This window comes from Akebia trifoliata, chromosome 5 (genome assembly GCF_017979445.1).
Source record: "Akebia trifoliata isolate Shusen 1 chromosome 5, ASM1797944v1, whole genome shotgun sequence".
Lineage (NCBI taxonomy): Eukaryota > Viridiplantae > Streptophyta > Magnoliopsida > Ranunculales > Lardizabalaceae > Akebia > Akebia trifoliata.
This window is the reverse complement of record NC_141379.1, coordinates 6,407,587-6,428,648: the sequence shown is the minus strand read 5'-3', so window position 1 is coordinate 6,428,648 and position 21,062 is coordinate 6,407,587. Positions and strand designations below refer to the sequence as shown.

The 21,062-nt window shown below is 36.7% G+C and overlaps 1 protein-coding gene and 1 pseudogene across 1 annotated transcript; one reads left to right on the top strand and one right to left on the bottom strand.

Moving 5' to 3' along the window:
* The first annotated feature begins 5,976 nt into the window (after window positions 1–5,976).
* On the top strand, window positions 5,977–8,316 carry LOC147401277 (pentatricopeptide repeat-containing protein At5g15300 pseudogene; annotated as a pseudogene).
* Window positions 8,041–20,738, bottom strand: LOC147401276 (2-hydroxy-palmitic acid dioxygenase mpo1-like). The gene is made up of 4 exons (XM_086442491.1): window positions 20,287–20,738; window positions 8,516–8,578; window positions 8,361–8,432; window positions 8,041–8,260 (listed from the first exon to the last, which is right to left on the bottom strand). Exons 1-4 carry the CDS (start codon window positions 20,632–20,634, stop codon window positions 8,144–8,146), a joined length of 600 nt encoding a protein of 199 aa, XP_086298617.1. The 5' UTR covers window positions 20,635–20,738; the 3' UTR covers window positions 8,041–8,143.
* Between the last annotated feature and the right edge of the window lie 324 nt (window positions 20,739–21,062).

Sequence of the window (21,062 nt, the reverse complement as noted above, 5' to 3'; positions counted from 1 at the left end):
TTTGCTCTGTTTAAAACAAAGTCGTACATCGTTGATAGTGAATTCATATATAATTTTATTATTTTCAAATTCTTTTAAGTTTTAATCTCATTCTTTTATGATCTTTAGTTTGAATATTTTTTAAAAATAAAATTATAATTAATCTTCCTTGAACACACTTAAATCATCTCAACTGCATCTCTCTCTAGCAGAGGTGTGGCAAATGGCCCCTTAAACTATCCTACCTCACCTAAATACCCTGGGGTTCCTGCAACACTCTACAAAATCACACATATCATGTAGGTCAGCATAAATCCTTGGGAGTGGCCCAACAAGTGAGTTTGAACTCAAGATCTCTCTTCTTTTATTTTTTGCGAAAAATCATAATCACTACATCCAACACTCATTGGTTTCAATTGTCTTTCTCTTAGTTTATCATTTATTAAAATAATTTTTAGCATTTTTTAAATGCTATCTTTTCTTACTTTTTTCTGATTCTATCTTTTACAATCTCATATTTATCATATAAGCATTAATAAGTGAAGAGTTGAACTATTAGTCTTATTTTTGAAACTACGTTGATGTGACCATCTTAAAAAGTAGTCGCTATCATTTTTTTTTTCTGTAAAGAATCTAACCTAAATCGAAATAAAATCTACAAAATCTAATGCAATTTTTTTAAAGGATTAGGGGTGTCGATCCAATATTTAGGTCACATTCTTCGTACCGCACACGTCATAAAATTTTTCAAACCTACATAGAACATTTATGAAATTGACCCACGTGGTATAGTAATTTTGAATTGAATTATTGACTAGCAATATTTTTCTGAATCTTGGCAAACCATACTATGCGGGTTCAAATTCAAGTTAGCGTAAATTTTTTTAAACACTAGGAGAGACGTGCAAGCATGCAAATTGATATATAATACTAAATCGTATATTCGGAATAATATTATATAACATTAAACCCAAGTTTAGTTAATTTCAAATGCACTATTATACAAAAAAAAATGTTTTACACGCATACATAACAACAAAATTAGTAGTTTCGACTTTTTATATCGTCGTTATATAAGAAAAAGACAAAAATACCCTCAATCAATTTCTATCAAATGCTCACATTGGTCAAGGTGGTGGAGGTCATTCTCAGGAGCGTTATTTGTCCATTACTCTACTCCCGAAAAAGAGAAGAAAATGAAAACAGGGGAAGTGACCTTCATGTTATAAAAAATATAGGGATATTTTGGTAATTTGATACTTTTCTCTTTTTGTAATTAGCCTTTATAATTAAAGTTACTTTTCCTAGTTTAGAACTAATGAAGAGAAGTAACACTTTCCATTTTCAGTTTACGGATCAAATTATGTACCGACGCGTGGCACTCTTTTGGCGTTTTTGAGGAATTTCAATCGTCTCAGTAACCTCTAAAATGCAACGGTCATGATTTCATACAATAGTCAACGTCCATATCCGCCACGTTAGCATCCACACGAAAAAGAAAATTGACAGTGCCGTCGCTGCCTACCGAGGAATAACTAACCTCACCACGTGGCGAATTCTAATTGGACTAGTTAATGATAAACTAAACCTAGGTTTACTTAACTAACCCAAAGGTTGACTTCTAACCCAAGGTGACACTGAACTGGCACGTGTGGGCCCTGTTGCGTTTGTCCCGACAAGGAGCCAAGAAAAAAATAGGGACACGTGGTTCAATATCGTTCGCTAAGAAAACCCGTGTGGTGGAGTTAGGCGACCCCCGTGTGGAAATAATCTTTTTGGTCAGCGAGTTTGAATTGTGTGCAATTCGTTATGACCCAAAAAAGCTTACATACATTTTTAAATACCTCGATTGCAACATTTCATCCAATGGCCTAACTTAATAATGAAAATTTCAAGCCTAACTCTATAATTTAATTAAAGTAAAATCAATGGTGGTGATTTTACAATCACACAATGGCTCAATAATTTTTTTATTTTATTGCAGAAACTTCTAAAGGAGATTTATTTTAATGCTAATATAATATTTATTATAATTTATATGGATAAGAATATTTAAATTAAAGTATAAGTCCAAACCCATATATATTTTTTTGTTAATCTTAGTTTAATTTAATATATTATTTTTATTCTTAGGATGTCATGACATATGGAAAATCGTATTGTCAACCCGAAGAGACAATCATCCCGAGATCCTAGATTGTAAGATGATCCTGGAGATTCATGTTTTCTAATCTCAAGGAAAATCCGATGGTATTAATTTTCAAAAGACGATCCCACGAGATGTTGAGGACAATAGTGTAATATATAATAGGAAGTCGCAACCAACTAATATGTGATTTGGGGATCTCAGATCTATGTGAGGTGGTAGATCCTAACCATTCTTTTTTCTTTTTTAAATCAAAATCTTTAAATATTTAAATTTGGAGTTATATAGCATGTGACATTAGACATCAAATATAAAACTTCGACTAATCTTAATCGTTATTTAAGAAATCTCTTATCGGTCAAGACCATTTAATTGAAGAATCATGCACCTGAAGTACCAATTGATAAAGGAAAATGCTTTTCTTCATGCGTTGGACGTTGGGTCCAACACTGAGTTGACTTGACAGTGCATAGAGAATCGTTGATTTTCTAATTTGTATTTCAAAAAAATAAATCTATGATTATTTGTGCATTGCCAAGTCAACTTAGTGTCCAAAGTAGGCAATGTAGTACAACTCTTGATCAATGTGATTATTACCATCTGGTCCATTTTGTAAACGGATGGTTCAGATCAATTTGTAAGTGAGTAGAGAGATGTGAATCCAACATCATTTCATGATGTGGTGCCACGCATGTTATGCTATAGGGTTCTACTTGTAGCTTTTTAGGGTGGTCTTAAGTTGGTTAGGTGTACAGATCATTGGCCTTTCTTCCAAATAAATAAATAAGAGATAAATCAAATAGGAAATTATTTTCATAATTTTATAGCCATAGGAGCTGATGAGATCCTTACAAGCGGATGGGACAGAGAGAGATGGGCTTCTATTGTTTGAAAATTTAGACTTCTGAACCACCACTAACTGCCAAAATAGCTGCCCTTTGCTGAATATATAATTGTTTAACACGAGAAATGTGCCAATTAAATTAAGTGTGCTTTGTGAATCGTTTTCTATGGTGCATAGAAAGGGTCGAGTATTATTATATACAGAATGTTTTTTCCCCAATAAATAATTTTTAAACAAATTGCCATGAGAAATTGATTTTTCTTATAGAATTTTTTTTAATATCATAATCGAGTTGATTTTTTTTTTTAGTTTTGGAGTAGGGCTGACCTGAGATAATAACTATTAGATTCTCTTATCCTGACTAGAGAAGGGTTTGGTTCAGGGAATATTTTCCCCCCAAGATGGGAATTTTCTGTAAAATGTGTAGTCAAATACTTGAAAATAAACGCAATCATATGGACTCTAGACTTGAAATAAAAATTATCTTTAAAGAAAAAAAAACAACAGACAATCGTAAAGAAAATGGGTATTGTGGGCTGAAAATTTAAGTTTTTGTGAGCCAAGATGAAAGCTAATGTGGGCCCATAGGATTGGCGTAATTTTGAGAGAATGGGCCTTTAAATTTCTTTATTTATTTATTTATTTATTTATAGTTATTTTGTGTTTTTATTTTAATTGTTTGTTAGTTATAATGGTTATGTAGTTCCAAGGTCAACGAACAACTATCTATGTCAAGGAATTAATGCTTGTAACTCCCCATAGTATGTTTTGAGTTTTAACGTCTAGTTGAACCAAGGAACTTGGTTTTTAATTTATTTCTCTTATGTATGCGAGTTCCGAAGTCACTAGAACCAAAGAGTAAAGCAATGCAAGGGGCCATACATGGGCCTGATGTTGGGAGTCGATGTTTTGTGATGGAAATTTTTTTTTTTTTATTGAAATGCAATTTAGAGGTTTTTCTTTAAGATCTTAGACAAATTTAGAGATTTTTTTAAAAATCTTGACCAGCTTCAAGATTTTCTGAACGAAATCTGATTTATCATAACCTCTTATTCTCGCAAAATAATCTTTCAAGTTTATCGGTGTTAACCAATTTTTCTCCTTCATTAGGTCAATACGTTTGTTTGTCATTTTTTTTTTTTTATGCATTAAGAAGGATGGAAAGTTGGGGTTGGCCATAGGTAGGTTCGGGCCAAGTTTGGTTGAGCCTTTATCTTACCCTAAAGAGGCGGGTTATACTTAGAGCAGTCCTATATTTCTATTGGCCTAAAGTAGGATGCTCGAATGAAACCCTAACATGCTCAGGCCAAACTCCAATTGATTTTGGGTTTTATAAAAAAGAAAAATTATTTAACGGACCTTGATAGAGGTATTTCTTTCTGATTAGTCCATAAATTTTAGGACTTCTCTTAATAGTCCATTTAGTACAACTTTTCTTTCTAATTAGTCCTTGAACCTCACTCCTCACATTTCTTACGATTAAAATGTTGAATGTGCCCTAACCGTTTGAACTTACCTTTTTCATCCAAAAAATTTGGATTTTTGGCATTCCAATTGAATTTCGGAGACTCCATTCTCATGTAAAGGATTTGAGGAGGATAAATAAGTCACTTTCAAGTATTTTAAAGATGTATGTAAAAAAATTAGGATTTTTTCAATTTTTTTGCATCGTCTATGGATGAAAATCGATCAAGGATTGTTATTTTGGTTTGAAATCATCCAAACAAGTCGTTATGTCAAGTTTTTAGTCGATCTTTCATGTATTTTAGTCGAAAGACTCAAAAAATGAAAATGAGTGGATTTTACCAGTACCGAGTTCAACATTTTTTTTTTTTTTAAATTGTCGAGTTCAACAATAAAAAATGCCGAACTCAACAATAAAAAATGGTGGGCTCGACAATAAATAAAAAGCGGTGAGCTCGATAATAATGAGGGATCATTAGAAAATTAAAAACTCACTAAATGAATGATCAATCTATTGCCCAAAATTCAAGGGCTAATTATAAAGAAATCCCTCCATCAGGGTCCTTTAAGTAATTATTCCTATAAAAAAAAAAAACTAATTTCATGTATATATATTTAAAATCATTTGATATTGTTTTTTTTTATCTCAAATGGTATCCAATCTCTATTCAAATTGAAGAAAGAGTCGTAATTTTCTAACTCCATACTCTCCTAAGAATGAGAGTACAAACAGTAGCGTTCGGTTCACTAGACGTGTAGATTGTAGTGCTGTCTCTACACATGTGATCGTTGTATCATGGGAGACAATTGTTCATTGATCCGTTTGCACCAAATTGCGGGAACAAAATTGTCTTAAGGACATTGTGTTCAACACAATCCTCAGTCAAACTTCAATTTGTTCATTCTCGGGTATCTACCAGATTACATTAAGTTCCGGGGGAGGGGGGGTTAGATTGTCATGAATCCACCGACAAATAGAGACAACAACTATCTATTAAGTTCTTGAGTCGTGATAATCTGACGTCCCCCTATGATTATCACGACTCCACTAACAAATAGTGACGACAACTATCTCTTAAGTTCTTGAGTTGTGATAAACTGAAATCTCACTCTGACATATGCCCCATTGCAGGGGGGAGGGGGGGTTAGATTATCACGATCCCACTAACGAATAGTGACACTTACTACCTATTAAGTTCCGAGGGGTGGGGTGTCAGATTATCACGACTCCACCAACAAATAGTGACAACAACTATCTATTAAGTTCTTGAGTCGTGATAATCTGACATCCCCCTTTGATTATCACGACTCCACCAACAAATAGTGATGCCAACTATCTATTAAGTTCTTGAGTCGTGATAATCTAACGTCCCACTTTGACATACGCCCCATCGCAAGGGGGGAGGAGGGTTAGATTATCACGACTCTACCAACGAATAGTGACACCAACTACCTATTAAGTTCCGGGGGTCAGATTATCACGACTGCACCAACAAATAGTGACAACAACTATCTATTAAGTATTCTTGAGTCGTGATAATTTGACATCCCCCTCTGATTATCACGACTCCACCAACAAATAGTGATGCCAACTATCTATTAAGTTCTTGAATTGTGATAATCTTATGTCCCAATCTGACATACGCCCCATCGCAAAACGGTTGATCATTTGCCTCAGGATACATAATAAAATATCATATGATTCTGCGTATCCCGAGGCAAATGAACTAGCTTATGTGATGGATGCGTCAAAAAATCATTATTCCAAGTACTTCTCATTTTCACGCACTCACACCAAACGCAACGGTTAAAACTTTAAAATGTCGTTGAGATGATCAGGAAAACTAACAAGAGCTCCTACCGCCTCCAACGGTCGCGCCTGTGGCAAAGTTGTTCGAACTTTCGATCTCTACAACAAATCCATGGATTCATGGTTGTTAATGGCTTCAACTCCAACCCCTCTACACTAAGAGAACTAATTTACGCAAGTGCCATAACCATCACTGGAACTATAAACTATGCTCACCGCCTTTTCGAACAAATTACTGAACCAGACATTTTCATGTGGAACACCATGATCAGAGGTTCAGCTCAAAGCTCCAACCCTTCAAAAGCCGTTTCTCTCTATGCCCAAATGGAGGGAACGTCCGCACGGCCGGATAACTTCACTTTCCCCTTTCTTCTTAAGGCATGTACTAAGCTTTGTTGGGTCCAAATGGGTAATGAGATCCATGGGAAAGTTGTCAAATTTGGGTTCGAATCGAATACTTTTGTTACAAACACCATTATTTATTTTCACGCGAATTGTGGAGATTTGAAGGTTGCGAGAGTGCTTTTTGAAGGATCAGCAAATCGGGATGTGGTCACTTGGTCAGCTTTGACAGCGGGGTATGCGAGACGAGGAGAATTGGGGATGGCTCGTCGTATTTTTGATGAAATGCCGGTAAAAGATTTGGTTTCTTGGAATGTGATGGTTACGGGGTATGTGAAACATGGGGAGATGGATTGTGCCAGGAAACTTTTTGATGCGGTTCCCAATCGGGATGTGGTGACATGGAATGTGATGATTTTTGGATATGTGCGTGTTGGGTCTCATGAAAAGGCCTTCGAGATGTTTGAAGAGATGCTACGTGCCAGGGTACGGCCTGATGATGTGACCTTAGTGAGCTTGTTGTCTGCTTGTGCTGACTCTGGAGCTATGGATGTTGGGGAGAGGATACATTTCGCCCTTGTGGAGATGGGTTCAGGAAATTTCAATGTTTTTCTTGGGAACGCGCTTATAGACATGTATGCCAAGTGTGGGAGCATTGAGAGAGCACTTGAAGTGTTCAAAGGCATGAGAGAAAGGGATGTCTTGACGTGGACCTCGATTATAGGAGGATTAGCTTTCCACGGTCATGCCAAAGAATCAATCCGTCTGTTTGAAGAGATGCGGAGAGAGAAAATCAGGCCAAATGAGATCACTTTCATTGGTATCTTGGCTGCTTGTAGTCATGCTGGGATGGTTAAAGAGGGTTTTCGATACTTTGATCTTATGAGGATTGAATATGGTATTGAACCTAATATTAAGCATTATGGTTGTATGGTAGACATGTTAGGGCGTGCTGGGTTATTGAATGAAGCATTCGAGTTTGTAGAGACAATGGAGATTGAACCTAATTCCATCATTTGGAGAACTCTACTAGGGGCTTGTAGAATCCAAGGGAATGTTGAATTGGGTAAGCATACAAATGAGCGGCTTCTTTCAATGAGATGGGATCACAGTGGGGACTATGTGTTGCTTGCAAATATACATGCATCAAAAGGGGAGTGGGATGGAGCAGAGAGGGTGCGGAGGTTGATGGATGATAGAGGGGTCTGGAAAAAACCTGGTTGTAGCCTAATCGATTCGGCTAGATAAGAGCTCATGCATTTCTTATTTGATTCAAAATCTAAGTTTTGAGTTCAAAAAACAATGTTATTTGACTATATTTGGTTTATTTAGTTGTTTTATATACTAAGATATACATGTAAATTAAGTGAACAATATGTAAATTAATTGTAGAGAAAAGTAAGTTGAGAATGAGTTCCTTGACTAATGATAAGCTCTCTCTCCCCAAAATCAATCTTAAAGGTAGAAAGATAAATTTTATTTTCTCTGATATCCAAAGTTTTCCAAGATTTATTACATAAGCTATAGCTCATGACAGCAACAAGACCCAAACTCCAAATTAATAAATTTTCTTTTGCTGCTTAGCTTGCCATTCTTTGATTTCAGCTTCACTCCCAGCTTTCACAATTGCATGGAATCCTGGATATGGTTCATAAGAGAAGATCATCTGAAGAACCTGAAAACACCAACAATTTCAGCATCTCCACACCTTACTCTTCGAAGTTTTTTTTTTTTAAAACAAAAAACTCAATTTTTAAAGGATTAGACATAATTACCTCAAGCAGAACGAAGAACGGAGCCATTAAAAAGCCTAGAGCGAAGTTGTCGAAAAAAGCAGGAGCTCGTTTCTGTAGAAATAAATAATGATTTGTAGAAATCTGGGAGGCTTGTAATGAATTAAATTTGAAAATGAAACAATATAGTTAATTACCTCAAAGACACCATGGCCTATGAACTGCGCGGTCCAACAGCACAACTGACCCAACAAAGCTACCTGAATATATAGCAGGTGAAGGGCACTCTTAAGGACAAACTAAATGAATAAAAGCATAAACTTGGTGGTAACTTCAGGGCTCACATGGGTTGCCATATTGGCCAAATCTTTGTTCCCTGAATTAAGGATTTTGGTTCGCCACATTACAAGGCATTTAGGTAATTTATGTTAGTCTTAGAGCCAATGTCATCAGTTTGAAAAAACAGGGATATCTCTAACATTGAAGAAAAACATGAGAACATGGAGGGATACTTTATTTTTTTCAAAACAGGGGTTATTTCTGTTGACCAAATGTGAGGGATACCTTTAATATTAACCAGAAGTAGGCTATAGTGCTATACAAGTTCATTGTTTTCCACGAACCCAATATGGATGGATCCATGAACCAGTTCACTTCATAACGATTCATGGTTCCACATGGTAAGAACAAATCTGGTAACACTGGGCCAAAAAACACATTAGCCCTCTAGATTTCATGGCCTAGATTTTTTTTTATTTTTTATAACCAGTTATCTCTGTAGACCGCCGTCTGGGCCCATATCTGGGCTTTGCCCAGTCCATAGACCATGATCTTGTCCAAGGAATAGTCCCGGGGCACATGCAAGGTCAGCTCATCACTCGCACCAGGTAAGTGAGGGTGCACCCGAGGAATTGAACTCATACAGGGTATCAAACTCACAAACTACGGGCATTAACCGCTTATCGGTCCGAAATTGCCACTGAGCCAACCCCTTGGGGTTTCATTGCCTAGATCAGATATAAGGTGGGGGGAAATTACTAGATCAAAGGCTTTTAAAATGGACGAATCTAAATTCTCAAATTTCAAATTTAATTCCCATGGTAGAAGATTGTTAAAAATAAAATAAAATAAAAGTTCTTAAAATATTGTGATCTAATCTTTGTGACATTCAACTCTGTTTTTGGATGCCACATGGAGGTGCAATCATAGAATTTTCCTTGGGCCTCCCTCTGCTCTCTTCCATACTGACCCTTCGAGATTGCCAACCTTTGATTGAGAAACTTTCCTTGAGAATTAATTCTTGGAAAGGTAGGTTCCTCTCTTATGCAGGTGGGTTAGAGCTTGTGATAAGGTCCCAATAATATCATTTTGGGACCGTAATTTCACCGAGATTACCATCATATAAATACTAGTTCCCTTAAAATAATAATAAATTTTATTAAATCCCAAATTAATGTGACTAACAATAGTTTGTTACTAATTTCAGGTGAAAATGGCACATTCGGAAACCAACAAAAGAAATAACAATTATGGTTACAATACGCGGGCCGAAAGGAAGTTTCTAGAAAAATATCGATCGATTTGGGCGCCACGTCACCGCGTCGCGGCTAGCCAAGACCGCGCCGCGGTCATTTCGAGGAATTTATCCTCGAGATTTTTACAGAAACTTCTAGAAGCTTCGGTGGTTGTAACTGATTGGGTCATTTGAAGCGAATTATCCGCTAAATCACCCCGATTACCCGAATAAGAACATTATAAATTTGAGGGTTGATTTCAAAGAAGGGGTCCCCTCTTGGGTCCCTCTTAGGCTCTTTTCTTCTATAATTTTCTTTAGTTTCTTCTTTTAATTCTCTGTAATTTTTCCTTTTGGTGAGCTTTTGAGAGGAGTGAGAACATCAAGAGTAATCCATTAGCTTAATTGTAACTCTTTTGAGAGATCATCAAGGAAGGAATCAAGTTGCCACCATTCTACATTCTCTTCTCCATCTATCATCTTCTTACTTTTATTATTGTTGCAATATGATCCTTGCGATGATCGGCTAGATCCTCTTTAGAGAGATCAAGGATGCCGGAGCAAGTTCATTCTACTCATGTTATTTCAATTCTGTATTTCTGTGTTTAATGTTAAATCTATGAATCTCTTCATGATAAGATCATCTAACTCATGCTTCTAATTCAAGCTTTGATGAGTATTACTTAGATAAGTTCAAGAACACTCATGCTCTGTGATGAATGGAAGCATAAGTCGGATAATCTTGTCTAAATCAGAGATCTTCATGGATACTTTTGGGTTCCAATCAATGGATACATCGAATCATCTTCCGATCCACGAGCAATGACTTGCTACGTGGATTGAGTCATATTTAGAATTAATTAGCATTTTTGATGACTTGCAATGGTAGGCTTGAGCTCTCTAAACCCTTTCTCACTAGTTTCAATTTCTTTTTTCTATTGTTAATTTTCATTTTCTAATTTGCAACAAATCAATTTTGTTTTTAAAAATCTGTTTTCCAATTCTGTTTTGGACTTTTATCCGATTGAATCTTTGAATCCAAACTGTCCCTGTGGAACGAATTCGACTTACCCAAAGTCTTAATTCACATCTTAATCTCTGCATCTCTATTGCAAGCTTTACAATCGATCAAAATGGCGCCGCTGCCGGGGACAGCGAGTTGATTCATTTTCCAATTCGGAAAGTATCCGAAACAGTTTCCGAAACAGAACCGAACTTGTTTTGCTTGAAACAGAAGTCAAACGAACAGAAAAAAAATTGAAAAAAATTTCATTACAATCCTCAGGATATCAGAAACCATTTCCAATTTGAAAAATCGATTTTCATCAAAATTTTACCGCGCCGCAGTTGTCCCTTGGTGCGCCGCGGTGACGTGGCAACATTTTCTGCTGATTTTTGTTGGAAAAGTTTCTGACATCATGGACATTGTAATGGTCATATTGTTTTTTTTTTTTAGTATTCTGATTTGAATAATTTTGTTCTGTTCAGGTGAAGGACTCGACGGAAGTCAACGGAAATTGACGGAAGGCGACACGTGGAATTTTTATCCACTGAATTGATTTCCTCACTAAGAAGATCAGCAATTTTCAATTCTCTACATTTTATTTTTTTTAGAAACCAACTTGTATTAGGAACTTGAATTTGTATTAATTTTTAATCGTATCCGAGAGGGCTCGGATTGTAATAGATTTAGGGACGGACGATAGTGGGACGAAACTATCTCAGCCCCTCGGGTTCGTACACCAAATTTGGTGTTGGTGGCCCGAGTCGACTCAACTCGATCATCCCCCGTCTAGAACGGGAGGTAAATTTCGAAACACTCACGCATCTCTCGCTAGTGAGTTTCTGTATTGATTTTGAGTGACTAATCTGTACACATTGGATTGTACCTAGTAATAAGGGCACCCTTACGAGGATGGCACCATAAGATAAGAATCGGAGTTCATTACCGATTTCTTGCCCTTCTAGGAAAATCAAATTCACAGCCATTTAATTAATTAAAATTTGGTTAGACTGGACTCTAGGTTCCATCGAGCTCATTAAGCAAAGCTAATCAAAAGTTGCACCAATTGCACTTCTTGATCGTGAACAGTGCCTAGCGCAATCTTGCCCTGTAGTTCTACGTGAATTCAGGGGATAGATTACGTCTATTCAAGACGAGAGGTGATCTAAGAGTGCCCTTGCTCAGCATTGTGCGCCACCTCTCCTCTGGAGATTAAAACTGGCTGTTCCGATTTCAGAGATTTGGGTTGGAGGCTTTGATTAATCCTTTGAACCAGTTAGGAGCTGTCTAGTCATAGGCACCCAGTTATCACGTGTGAATTCCTCCCTCTCTTGTGTGCAAGTCCAAAGTGTATGTTATAGTAGATACAGAACCTCGAGCAGATTTATATCGTCATGGAGTTTAGGAGAGAATCATTGATCTCGTGCGGCTTATGTGATAATTATGGTCATTCTCCCGAGCATTGTCCGAGTCAGTCCATGCTACATGCTACACAGGCCAATATGCATCATTCTCAAAACTCGTATTGGATGCCGACACCCAGTTCGTTCGACCAACCATACCACGTAGATAATTTGTTTCCCCAAAATTCCATACCATGTCAGAACGAGTTCACTCAGGGTAGTCATTTTGGTAACCATGAGGAGTTTTATTTGCATAACACATCGATGATGAATCCAACCATAATTTCTCAACAATCCTATGATTCTCGATATTTCTCCGATTACAGAGCTACAGAGCTTGAGCCAACATCCACTCACTCATGTTTGTCTTCTCCTCAATCGTCGTCATTAGAGTCTATGATGTCTGCCTTCTTAATTCAACAACAACAATTAATCCAACAACAACAGCTCCATCAACAAATGTTGGTAAATCATCAACAACAGTTGTTAAATCATCAACAACAATGGGATATGGGTCAAGCCTTAGTCAACATAGGAACTCAACTGAGTCACCTAGCGTTATCCTTAGAAGAAGGAAAATTTGATAAATTCAAAAATGAGGATATCACAATCCCAGAAAATCCACCATTCTTTCAAAATAACCTTAGTGACCAGTTCTACTCTTTTGAAGATGTCGATGATTATCCATCAACATTGATAACCCTGTCTCAATTGAAGTTCAAATTCAAACCAATGAGGTTACAATTCCAACTGAAGCAACGATGGAAGTCCAACTAGGTCAGCTTATTGTGCCCTTAGAAGAAAAAGAGAATGGTCAATTTTCAAATGAGATAACCCATGAGAGCCAACCAATGTTTCAAATTCCTAGTGGGCTAACCAATTGTACAAATTTGACTAAGGAAACTAATCCACCATTTGAGGAGACTGTTGTTCAAGAAGAACCAAGGATGAATTCTAATATATTAGTCACACCAATTCCGACCATTACTGATCCAACCTCGTACCCTATCAAGCCTATCTTTTTACAAGATTGTAAAGATCCTGCTTATTTTACAACTTCCATTCTCTTAGGAAATACGATGGTTGAGAATTTTTTCGAAAAGGTGATGACACTAAGAACTGAGGACAAACGAGGGTTGTTGATCATTTTTAAAAATAATTTCCAAGTCCTAACGATGGTAAAAATTTGTCTACCTATCAATTGGGGTAGGAAGTCAATCGTTGTGTCCGTCAAAATGAATGTTAGGAAAATTCCTAAATATCAGACCTTTTGATAGGTCCGGCTGAAGACGTTAAACTTAGCGCTGCTTGGGAGGCAACCCATGTGCTTTTATTTTAATAAGTAGTGTAGTTAGGAAATAAAAATTTTCTTAAAAAAAAAAAAAAAAAAAAAAAAAAAAAAAAAAAAAACCTCTAACCTTAATCCCTTTCTCATTCTCTTCATCTTCAAGGTCACTCTCAACCAAACCAATCAATCAATGCCACTAGGACTGCAGCCTAGTCAGCAATTGTTGATTAAGTAATAGCAATAGATGTTAGCTTATATTGAGGAGAAAAAGGCACAGACTACTGAATGTTCGGATTAAGATAGGTTTAAATTTTAGATTAGGATGTTCTTAATTTCTTAATTAGGTTGTTTTTCTATTTTAGAAAGGATATCTTTTATGCAAAAAAAAAAAAAAAAAACTGCTTCGGAAATTCTCATTGTTATAACTTTCATTCTTTTCAGATTAGTTGTAACAGAACTTTGCACATTAATGCTCAATCCTTTCAGGTGTGATCTAACCTTTTTATTTTTTTTTTTCCTTACTGCTTGCATATTGAGGACAATATGTCATTTAGGTTTGGGGGTATTAGGTTAGTTCACAATTGCATTGCATTAGTAGTTTAGTTTCAGGTTTATTTTATTGCTAGTTTAATTTCATGTTTAAAAACAAAAAAAAAAAAAAAAAATTCAAAAATATTCAACACTTTCGAAATATTTTCTTCAAAATCTTTGTATATACTTTTTACATATGAATTTCAAATTTCAGGCTCATGTCCTAATTTTTTATCAAAAGTTCTTTTTGGTTATTCCTCATTAAGAAAATTATGAAAGAATTACTTTAAAATTTTACTTCTGATTAAGTATTTGGAAAGATAAGATTTTATGGAACAAAAGTTGACCCTCTTTTCTGACTAGAGTGTTAGGGAAAACCTAGTCTAGTGAACTATGACTTCTTTGTCCCTTGGTTGACTTGTTAGAAGAAAAACAGAACTGAAGTTAGTATTACTTGGACAACAACCATAGGATTAGACTGGGTACCTTGAAAAGGGCTACCTGCTTTTTGTAAAAAGAATACCAGAAAATGGTGAAGTGTGATAAAATCTAAAAAAAAAGCAGAAAATACGAGAAAAATGTCAAAGATGGCTAGAACTGCAAAAATGAAAAAAGAGTCCAATGAGACCAAATAGTGCAGTAGGGTGAAAGCCGTCAATGGTAAAAACGTGAGTAAACTGGAATATCACAGATAAAGCCCCTTAGAGGTATTAAAGTGAATATCCACACCTCTCACAATCCCAGACAAGATGTTAGTTTCGAGTTAGAACTTAGGTAGAACCGACCATTCTTAGCAGTTAGGAGGTGAAATCTTGTTCCTAAAAAGATATTGCTTTTAAAAAGAAAAAAAAATCAAAAATCACACAAGCACTCAAGTTATCTTTCAAATTTTTTGAAAACGAGGAATAAAAACTTAGAACTTTGTTCAAACATAAATGACCTTTGACTGATTTATGAAATGTCGTTATGTTCACTTTACATACTTTGATTTTGATTTTAATATTTTTTTAAAATGTTAGAATTTTGTGGGTATATTCTTTCACTGCAAACCCTCACGAGTCAAACTCGTCCACTAGGGGTAACCTAGGGGTTTAAGGGCTTACTGCATAAGCTAAATGCAGTCGGAAACCTCACGAAAGAGGAGTTGTTTAGATTTAAGTTTTGCTCGGGACTAGCAAAATTGAGGTTTGGGGGTGTGATAAGGTCCCAATAATATCATTTTGGGACCGTAATTTCACCGAGATTACCATCATATAAATACTAGTTCCCTTAAAATAATAATAAATTTTATTAAATCCCAAATTAATGTGACTAACAATAGTTTGTTACTAATTTCAGGTGAAAATGGCACATTCGGAAACCAACAAAAGAAATAACAATTATGGTTACAATACGCGGGCCGAAAGGAAGTTTCTAGAAAAATATCGATCGATTTGGGCGCCACGTCACCGCGCCGCGGCTAGCCAAGACCGCGCCGCGGTCATTTCGAGGAATTTATCCTCGAGATTTTTACAGAAACTTCTAGAAGCTTCGGTGGTTGTAACTGATTGGGTCATTTGAAGCGAATTATCCGTTAAATCACCCCGATTACCCGAATAAGAACATTATAAATTTGAGGGTTGATTTCAAAGAAGGGGTCCCCTCTTGGGTCCCTCTTAGGCTCTTTTCTTCTATAATTTTCTTTAGTTTCTTCTTTTAATTCTCTGTAATTTTTCCTTTTGGTGAGCTTTTGAGAGGAGTGAGAACATCAAGAGTAATCCATTAGCTTAATTGTAACTCTTTTGAGAGATCATCAAGGAAGGAATCAAGTTGCCACCATTCTACATTCTCTTCTCCATCTATCATCTTCTTACTTTTATTATTGTTGCAATATGATCCTTGCGATGATCGGCTAGATCCTCTTTAGAGAGATCAAGGATGCCGGAGCAAGTTCATTCTACTCATGTTATTTCAATTCTGTATTTCTGTGTTTAATGTTAAATCTATGAATCTCTTCATGATAAGATCATCTAACTCATGCTTCTAATTCAAGCTTTGATGAGTATTACTTAGATAAGTTCAAGAACACTCATGCTCTGTGATGAATGGAAGCATAAGTCGGATAATCTTGTCTAAATCAGAGATCTTCATGGATACTTTTGGGTTCCAATCAATGGATACATCGAATCATCTTCCGATCCACGAGCAATGACTTGCTACGTGGATTGAGTCATATTTAGAATTAATTAGCATTTTTGATGACTTGCAATGGTAGGCTTGAGCTCTCTAAACCCTTTCTCACTAGTTTCAATTTCTTTTTTCTATTGTTAATTTTCATTTTCTAATTTGCAACAAATCAATTTTGTTTTTAAAAATCTGTTTTCCAATTCTGTTTTGGACTTTTATCCGATTGAATCTTTGAATCCAAACTGTCCCTGTGGAACGAATTCGACTTACCCAAAGTCTTAATTCACATCTTAATCTCTGCATCTCTATTGCAAGCTTTACAATCGATCAGCTTGTCAGATTTGTTCTCCTCAGCATCAAAGTCTGGTGCAACTACTTCATTCTCCCTGCCAAGGTCGTCAAAGATATGGAAAGAATTTGTGCGAGGTTCCTTTGGTCTGGGCCAGATAGACAGAGAGGTAGTAGGGAATAAGGGATGATGCTAGATGCAGTTTATGTGGAGGGCATGAAGAAGACATGAATCACATTTTCAACCAATGCCCTTTCTAGAAAGGTATCTGGGCTGAGATTACTCGTAGATGCCTCTTGAATAGCACCCCTTGTGATTGGGATGAGGAAGTTGCTGTAGTGGCCAATAATTTTAAAGGTCATTCGGTGATCCATAGAATCAAGCAAGTTGCCTTTTGTGCATTCATCTACCATGTTTGGAGAGAAAGGTGCAGTCAACTTTACCAAAATAACAAGAACACAACCTTGGTATTTCGCAATATCTGGGAGGATATTTGGATCAGATTTGAGGACGTCAACGACAACATCGAAGACTCAGACTACAACATATCTTTTTATGAATGCTTTGGGGTTCCAAGCCTCCTTCTCCCATTCCAAACAAGTTTTTTGTTCTTGGCCTAAACTTCATGTAGATATGTTCACCATTAACACTGATAGGGCTCTCTTTGCTTTAAGAGGAGGTTATTGAGACATCATATGCGACTATGAGGGTAATGTGAAGGTTGCCCTGGCGGGATGTGATACTCCGAGATCAATTTTCTATCATGAGTTGCAGGGCATCCTCGAAGGGATCAGACTTCTAGCAATCTCCGACACTTCGAGAATCTCTATTCAATTTGACTCTTTAGTGGCGGTGAACATCCTCAATGACATATGGAGCTTCCCTTAGCATGTTCACCTCTTGATCAGGAGCCTCCTGCAGATATTTCAAGAGGCCTCTTTGACCCACATCTACAGAGAAGCAAACAGGTTTGCGGATATGCTAGCTCCATTGAACGATAGTTCAAGCTGCCTTGTTCTAGATTGTACCTTGCTGCCCTAGTGCTCTTTTGTCTATCCTTGTTCAGGATAGGAGGGGGATGCGTTATGTGAGGTTGTAACTAGTTTGCATCTGCCTTAACCCAAGTGATCTTTTTTTTTTTTTTTTAAAAGAGTTTTCCTATGTATCTCTCCCCCCTCACCTCACCCTAAAAAAAGCACCAAAATTGGTCCAAATCTGTTGGGCAAAGTAATTTTGAAAAACCTAAGAAACCAACTGACTTGAACTAATTTTTTGGCACATAAAATAGGGTTTTGATTCACCATAAGTCGATGACGAACGCATTTGGTGCCCTCCAAATCCGTTTTGATTCAACGAAGTCAACTCATTCTCAATCAAGTTTAAAAGTTTAATTCAAGCTAAAATAAACAAAAGGGATTTACCATGCAAACCAATCCGTTTCATTTTTGTTTAAAAAACCCCCTCACTTTATAAGTTTGTTACTCAAAAAACCTTACCTAATGAACCAAGCTAGGTTGACTGAGTAAGATTTCAATCCAAGGTGGTTAAAATGGACGGCTATCGAACTCCTAAATTTAAAATTAAAATTCAATGGTCAAAATTAACGTTTTTTTAGAAAGAAAAAAAAAATGGAATGTTCTTAGAATTCTGTCATCTACAACCTCGTGGTTTCAAATCATGTTTTTGGACATTACAGTGAGGAAACTTTTCTTAAGTAGAAAGGAAAATATTTTTCTTACCTAGAATGCACTCAGTTATTTTAATCAAATATTCATTATATCCACTCCATTTTTAGAGGAGATATGATACAATATGTATTAATTTAAAGAATTGAGGGTATTACAGGTATTTAATCTTTTAAAAAGATTTGGATCCCACTAAACAGTTTGTTAAGTAACAAACTTGATAAAATAAGGGTATGTTTGATTGCATATGGAAAATAGGGTGGAAAATCAATTTCCATGGAAAATGACATTTTTCAAGTGTTTGATTGCACATGGAAATGGAATTCATTTTCCACCCCATTCAAAAAGTCCACTAAATCATGGATTTCACTTTCCCACCCATATGGGTGGGAAAATAAAATCCACCCATATTTTCCATCCTCAATTCTTCCCTACCACCACCACCACTACCACCACCATTACACTAACCTCGCCGTCGTCATCATCGCCGTCGTCACCATCGCCGTCGCCATCGGCTCCGTCTCCGACCACCTTCTATCTCTTTTCTTCTTCTCCTTCTTCTCCATCCCTCACCTCATCCGCCACCACTACCACCACGTTCTCCCCCCCATCTTCCTCACTTACCTCCGTCGCCACCGCCACCGTCGTCGTGGCCGCCACCTTCACCGTCTTCGTCCTGGCCGCCACCGCCGTCGTGGCCGCCACCGTCACCGGCGTTGTGGCCGCCACCATTGTCGCCACATCCTCCCCCCTCCCTCTTCCTCGTCATCTTCTTCTTCTTCTCCCCCTCCTATCATCTTCTTCCTCCTTCTCCTCTTCTTCTTTTTTCTCATATTTTTCCATGATTTTATCCATGTGAAATCAAACAATGGAATTTGATTTTCCAACCCTACCTATTTTCCACAACTAATTTTCCATGGATTTCAAATTCCATGGAAAGTGACTTTCCATGCAATCAAACATACCCTAAAGGTTTTTTGTAATAAACATGCAACAGATAAGTATGCTAGAAAAATGTATATAATAAACAGGACTATGGACCCCGTCCCAACTGTAGTTATTGGGTATAAACGTCCCTTCAGCTATAGTGGAGTAGGGTCCATCTTATCTTGTCTTTCCTCTTCAACTTTATTGTCTTTCATCTCCTATCATTTTTTAATAATATCCTTCAAATTTTGTTATTTTTCCTCTTTTACTCTCTTTTTAATAATATCTTTCTAATTTCATTATCTTTTCTCTTTTATCTCTTTAACCCACACCCCAAAGAGGATACATTTTCCCTACTAACCCTAGTTTATATAGAAAACTACAATTGTATGACCCACTCTAATTATAGTTATGGGGATAAACGTCCCCTCCATTTACAGTTTTGGAGTGGGCTCCACACAGCCCACTCCAGTCCTCTTACCCTTCAACTTTATTGTCGTTCATCTCCTCCACTCTCTTTTTCAATAATATCCCTCCAATTTTACTATCTTTCCTCTTTTGCTGAGTCCACACAACCCACTCCAGTTCTCTTACCTTTCAACTTTATTGTCGTTCCTCTCCTCCTCCTTCTCTTTTTCAATAATATCCCTCTAATTTTACTATCTTTCCTCTTTTACCCATTTTCTCAAACTTTATTATTTTCCAATTTACCAAACATCCCCCCCCCCCCCCACCAACCCAACCCAACCCAACCCAACCCCCCAACAGGATGTCCATGTCTACAAACTCTCGTCCATCAATAAACAAAACCAAAAGCCAAATCAAATGCAAAAGAGAAGATAGAAATCAAAGAACAACTACTAAGCTTCCCAAGGAAGAAAGAAAAAAATGCAAACTATCTTTTTATTGGAAATAATATTTAAGAAAAAAAACATTGTTTATCTACCAAAAACTGAAAGGTGATCCCATAATCATCCAAAACACAATAATTAATTATTCACAGGCAAAGTACAAACAAGAAAATCCAAAAAATAAAAAATAAAAAAGCACCCAATGTACAGAGAAGTAGTAACCAACATTGTTAAAAAAAGAAAAAAAAAAAAAACACGAAACCCATATCAAATGCATGAAGAAGAAAGTAAATTAAGAAACAACCACTTTACCTTCCAAGCCAGAGAGAACCCAAGTTGAGTTGCAAGAGAACTGCTACCAACCCAACAGAGAAAACAGAGCAGAGCACCCAAAGAACCAGATTTCTTCTCCATGCAGATATAGAACAAGGCGTGAATCAAGGTATGCAAGAACCCAAGATTCAAAACCAAGTTCCCAAACAGAGATGATTCAATCAGAGGAATGCTGAAAAGAGAGGGTGTGAAGTAGAGAAGAAGAAGAATACTGAAAAAGTTTGGCCAAACAAACAACATGTGGATGCAAACGTTAACTGGGTTGCTGTGATAAGCTCCATAGAAAGCAAAATGCTTTTCAAGATCAAAGATTCCACTCTTCCCCATTGAACTCTCTCTTCTTCTTTTTTCCTGAAACCTTGAAAGATATATCTTATGTTAAACAAACACAATTCTTAAGAAGTATAAGAGAATAGATGGAACCGAGAGTTTGTTGAAGAATGGTATCAGAAGGGAGTACACGTGGAGATGAACTTCTGATAGAGCGACAGAAACGAAGTCACCATGGCAGCTGTTAGTTACTAAAATGTTAGTGTCCAACATCGTTGAACGATGCTATCAATGTGAGCTTACTAAACTGGACTTGGACTTGATTGGGCCCAACTTATATCTTTTATTTTACAGACAACTTGGTTAGGTCCAACATGGACCCAGATGTTCAACTGTATTTTGGACTGGTTGGCCCAAATGTTTCTTGCATGTTTCTGCACCGAGTGCTGATTTTCTAACTCAACCCCAACAAATGTGCAGTTGTG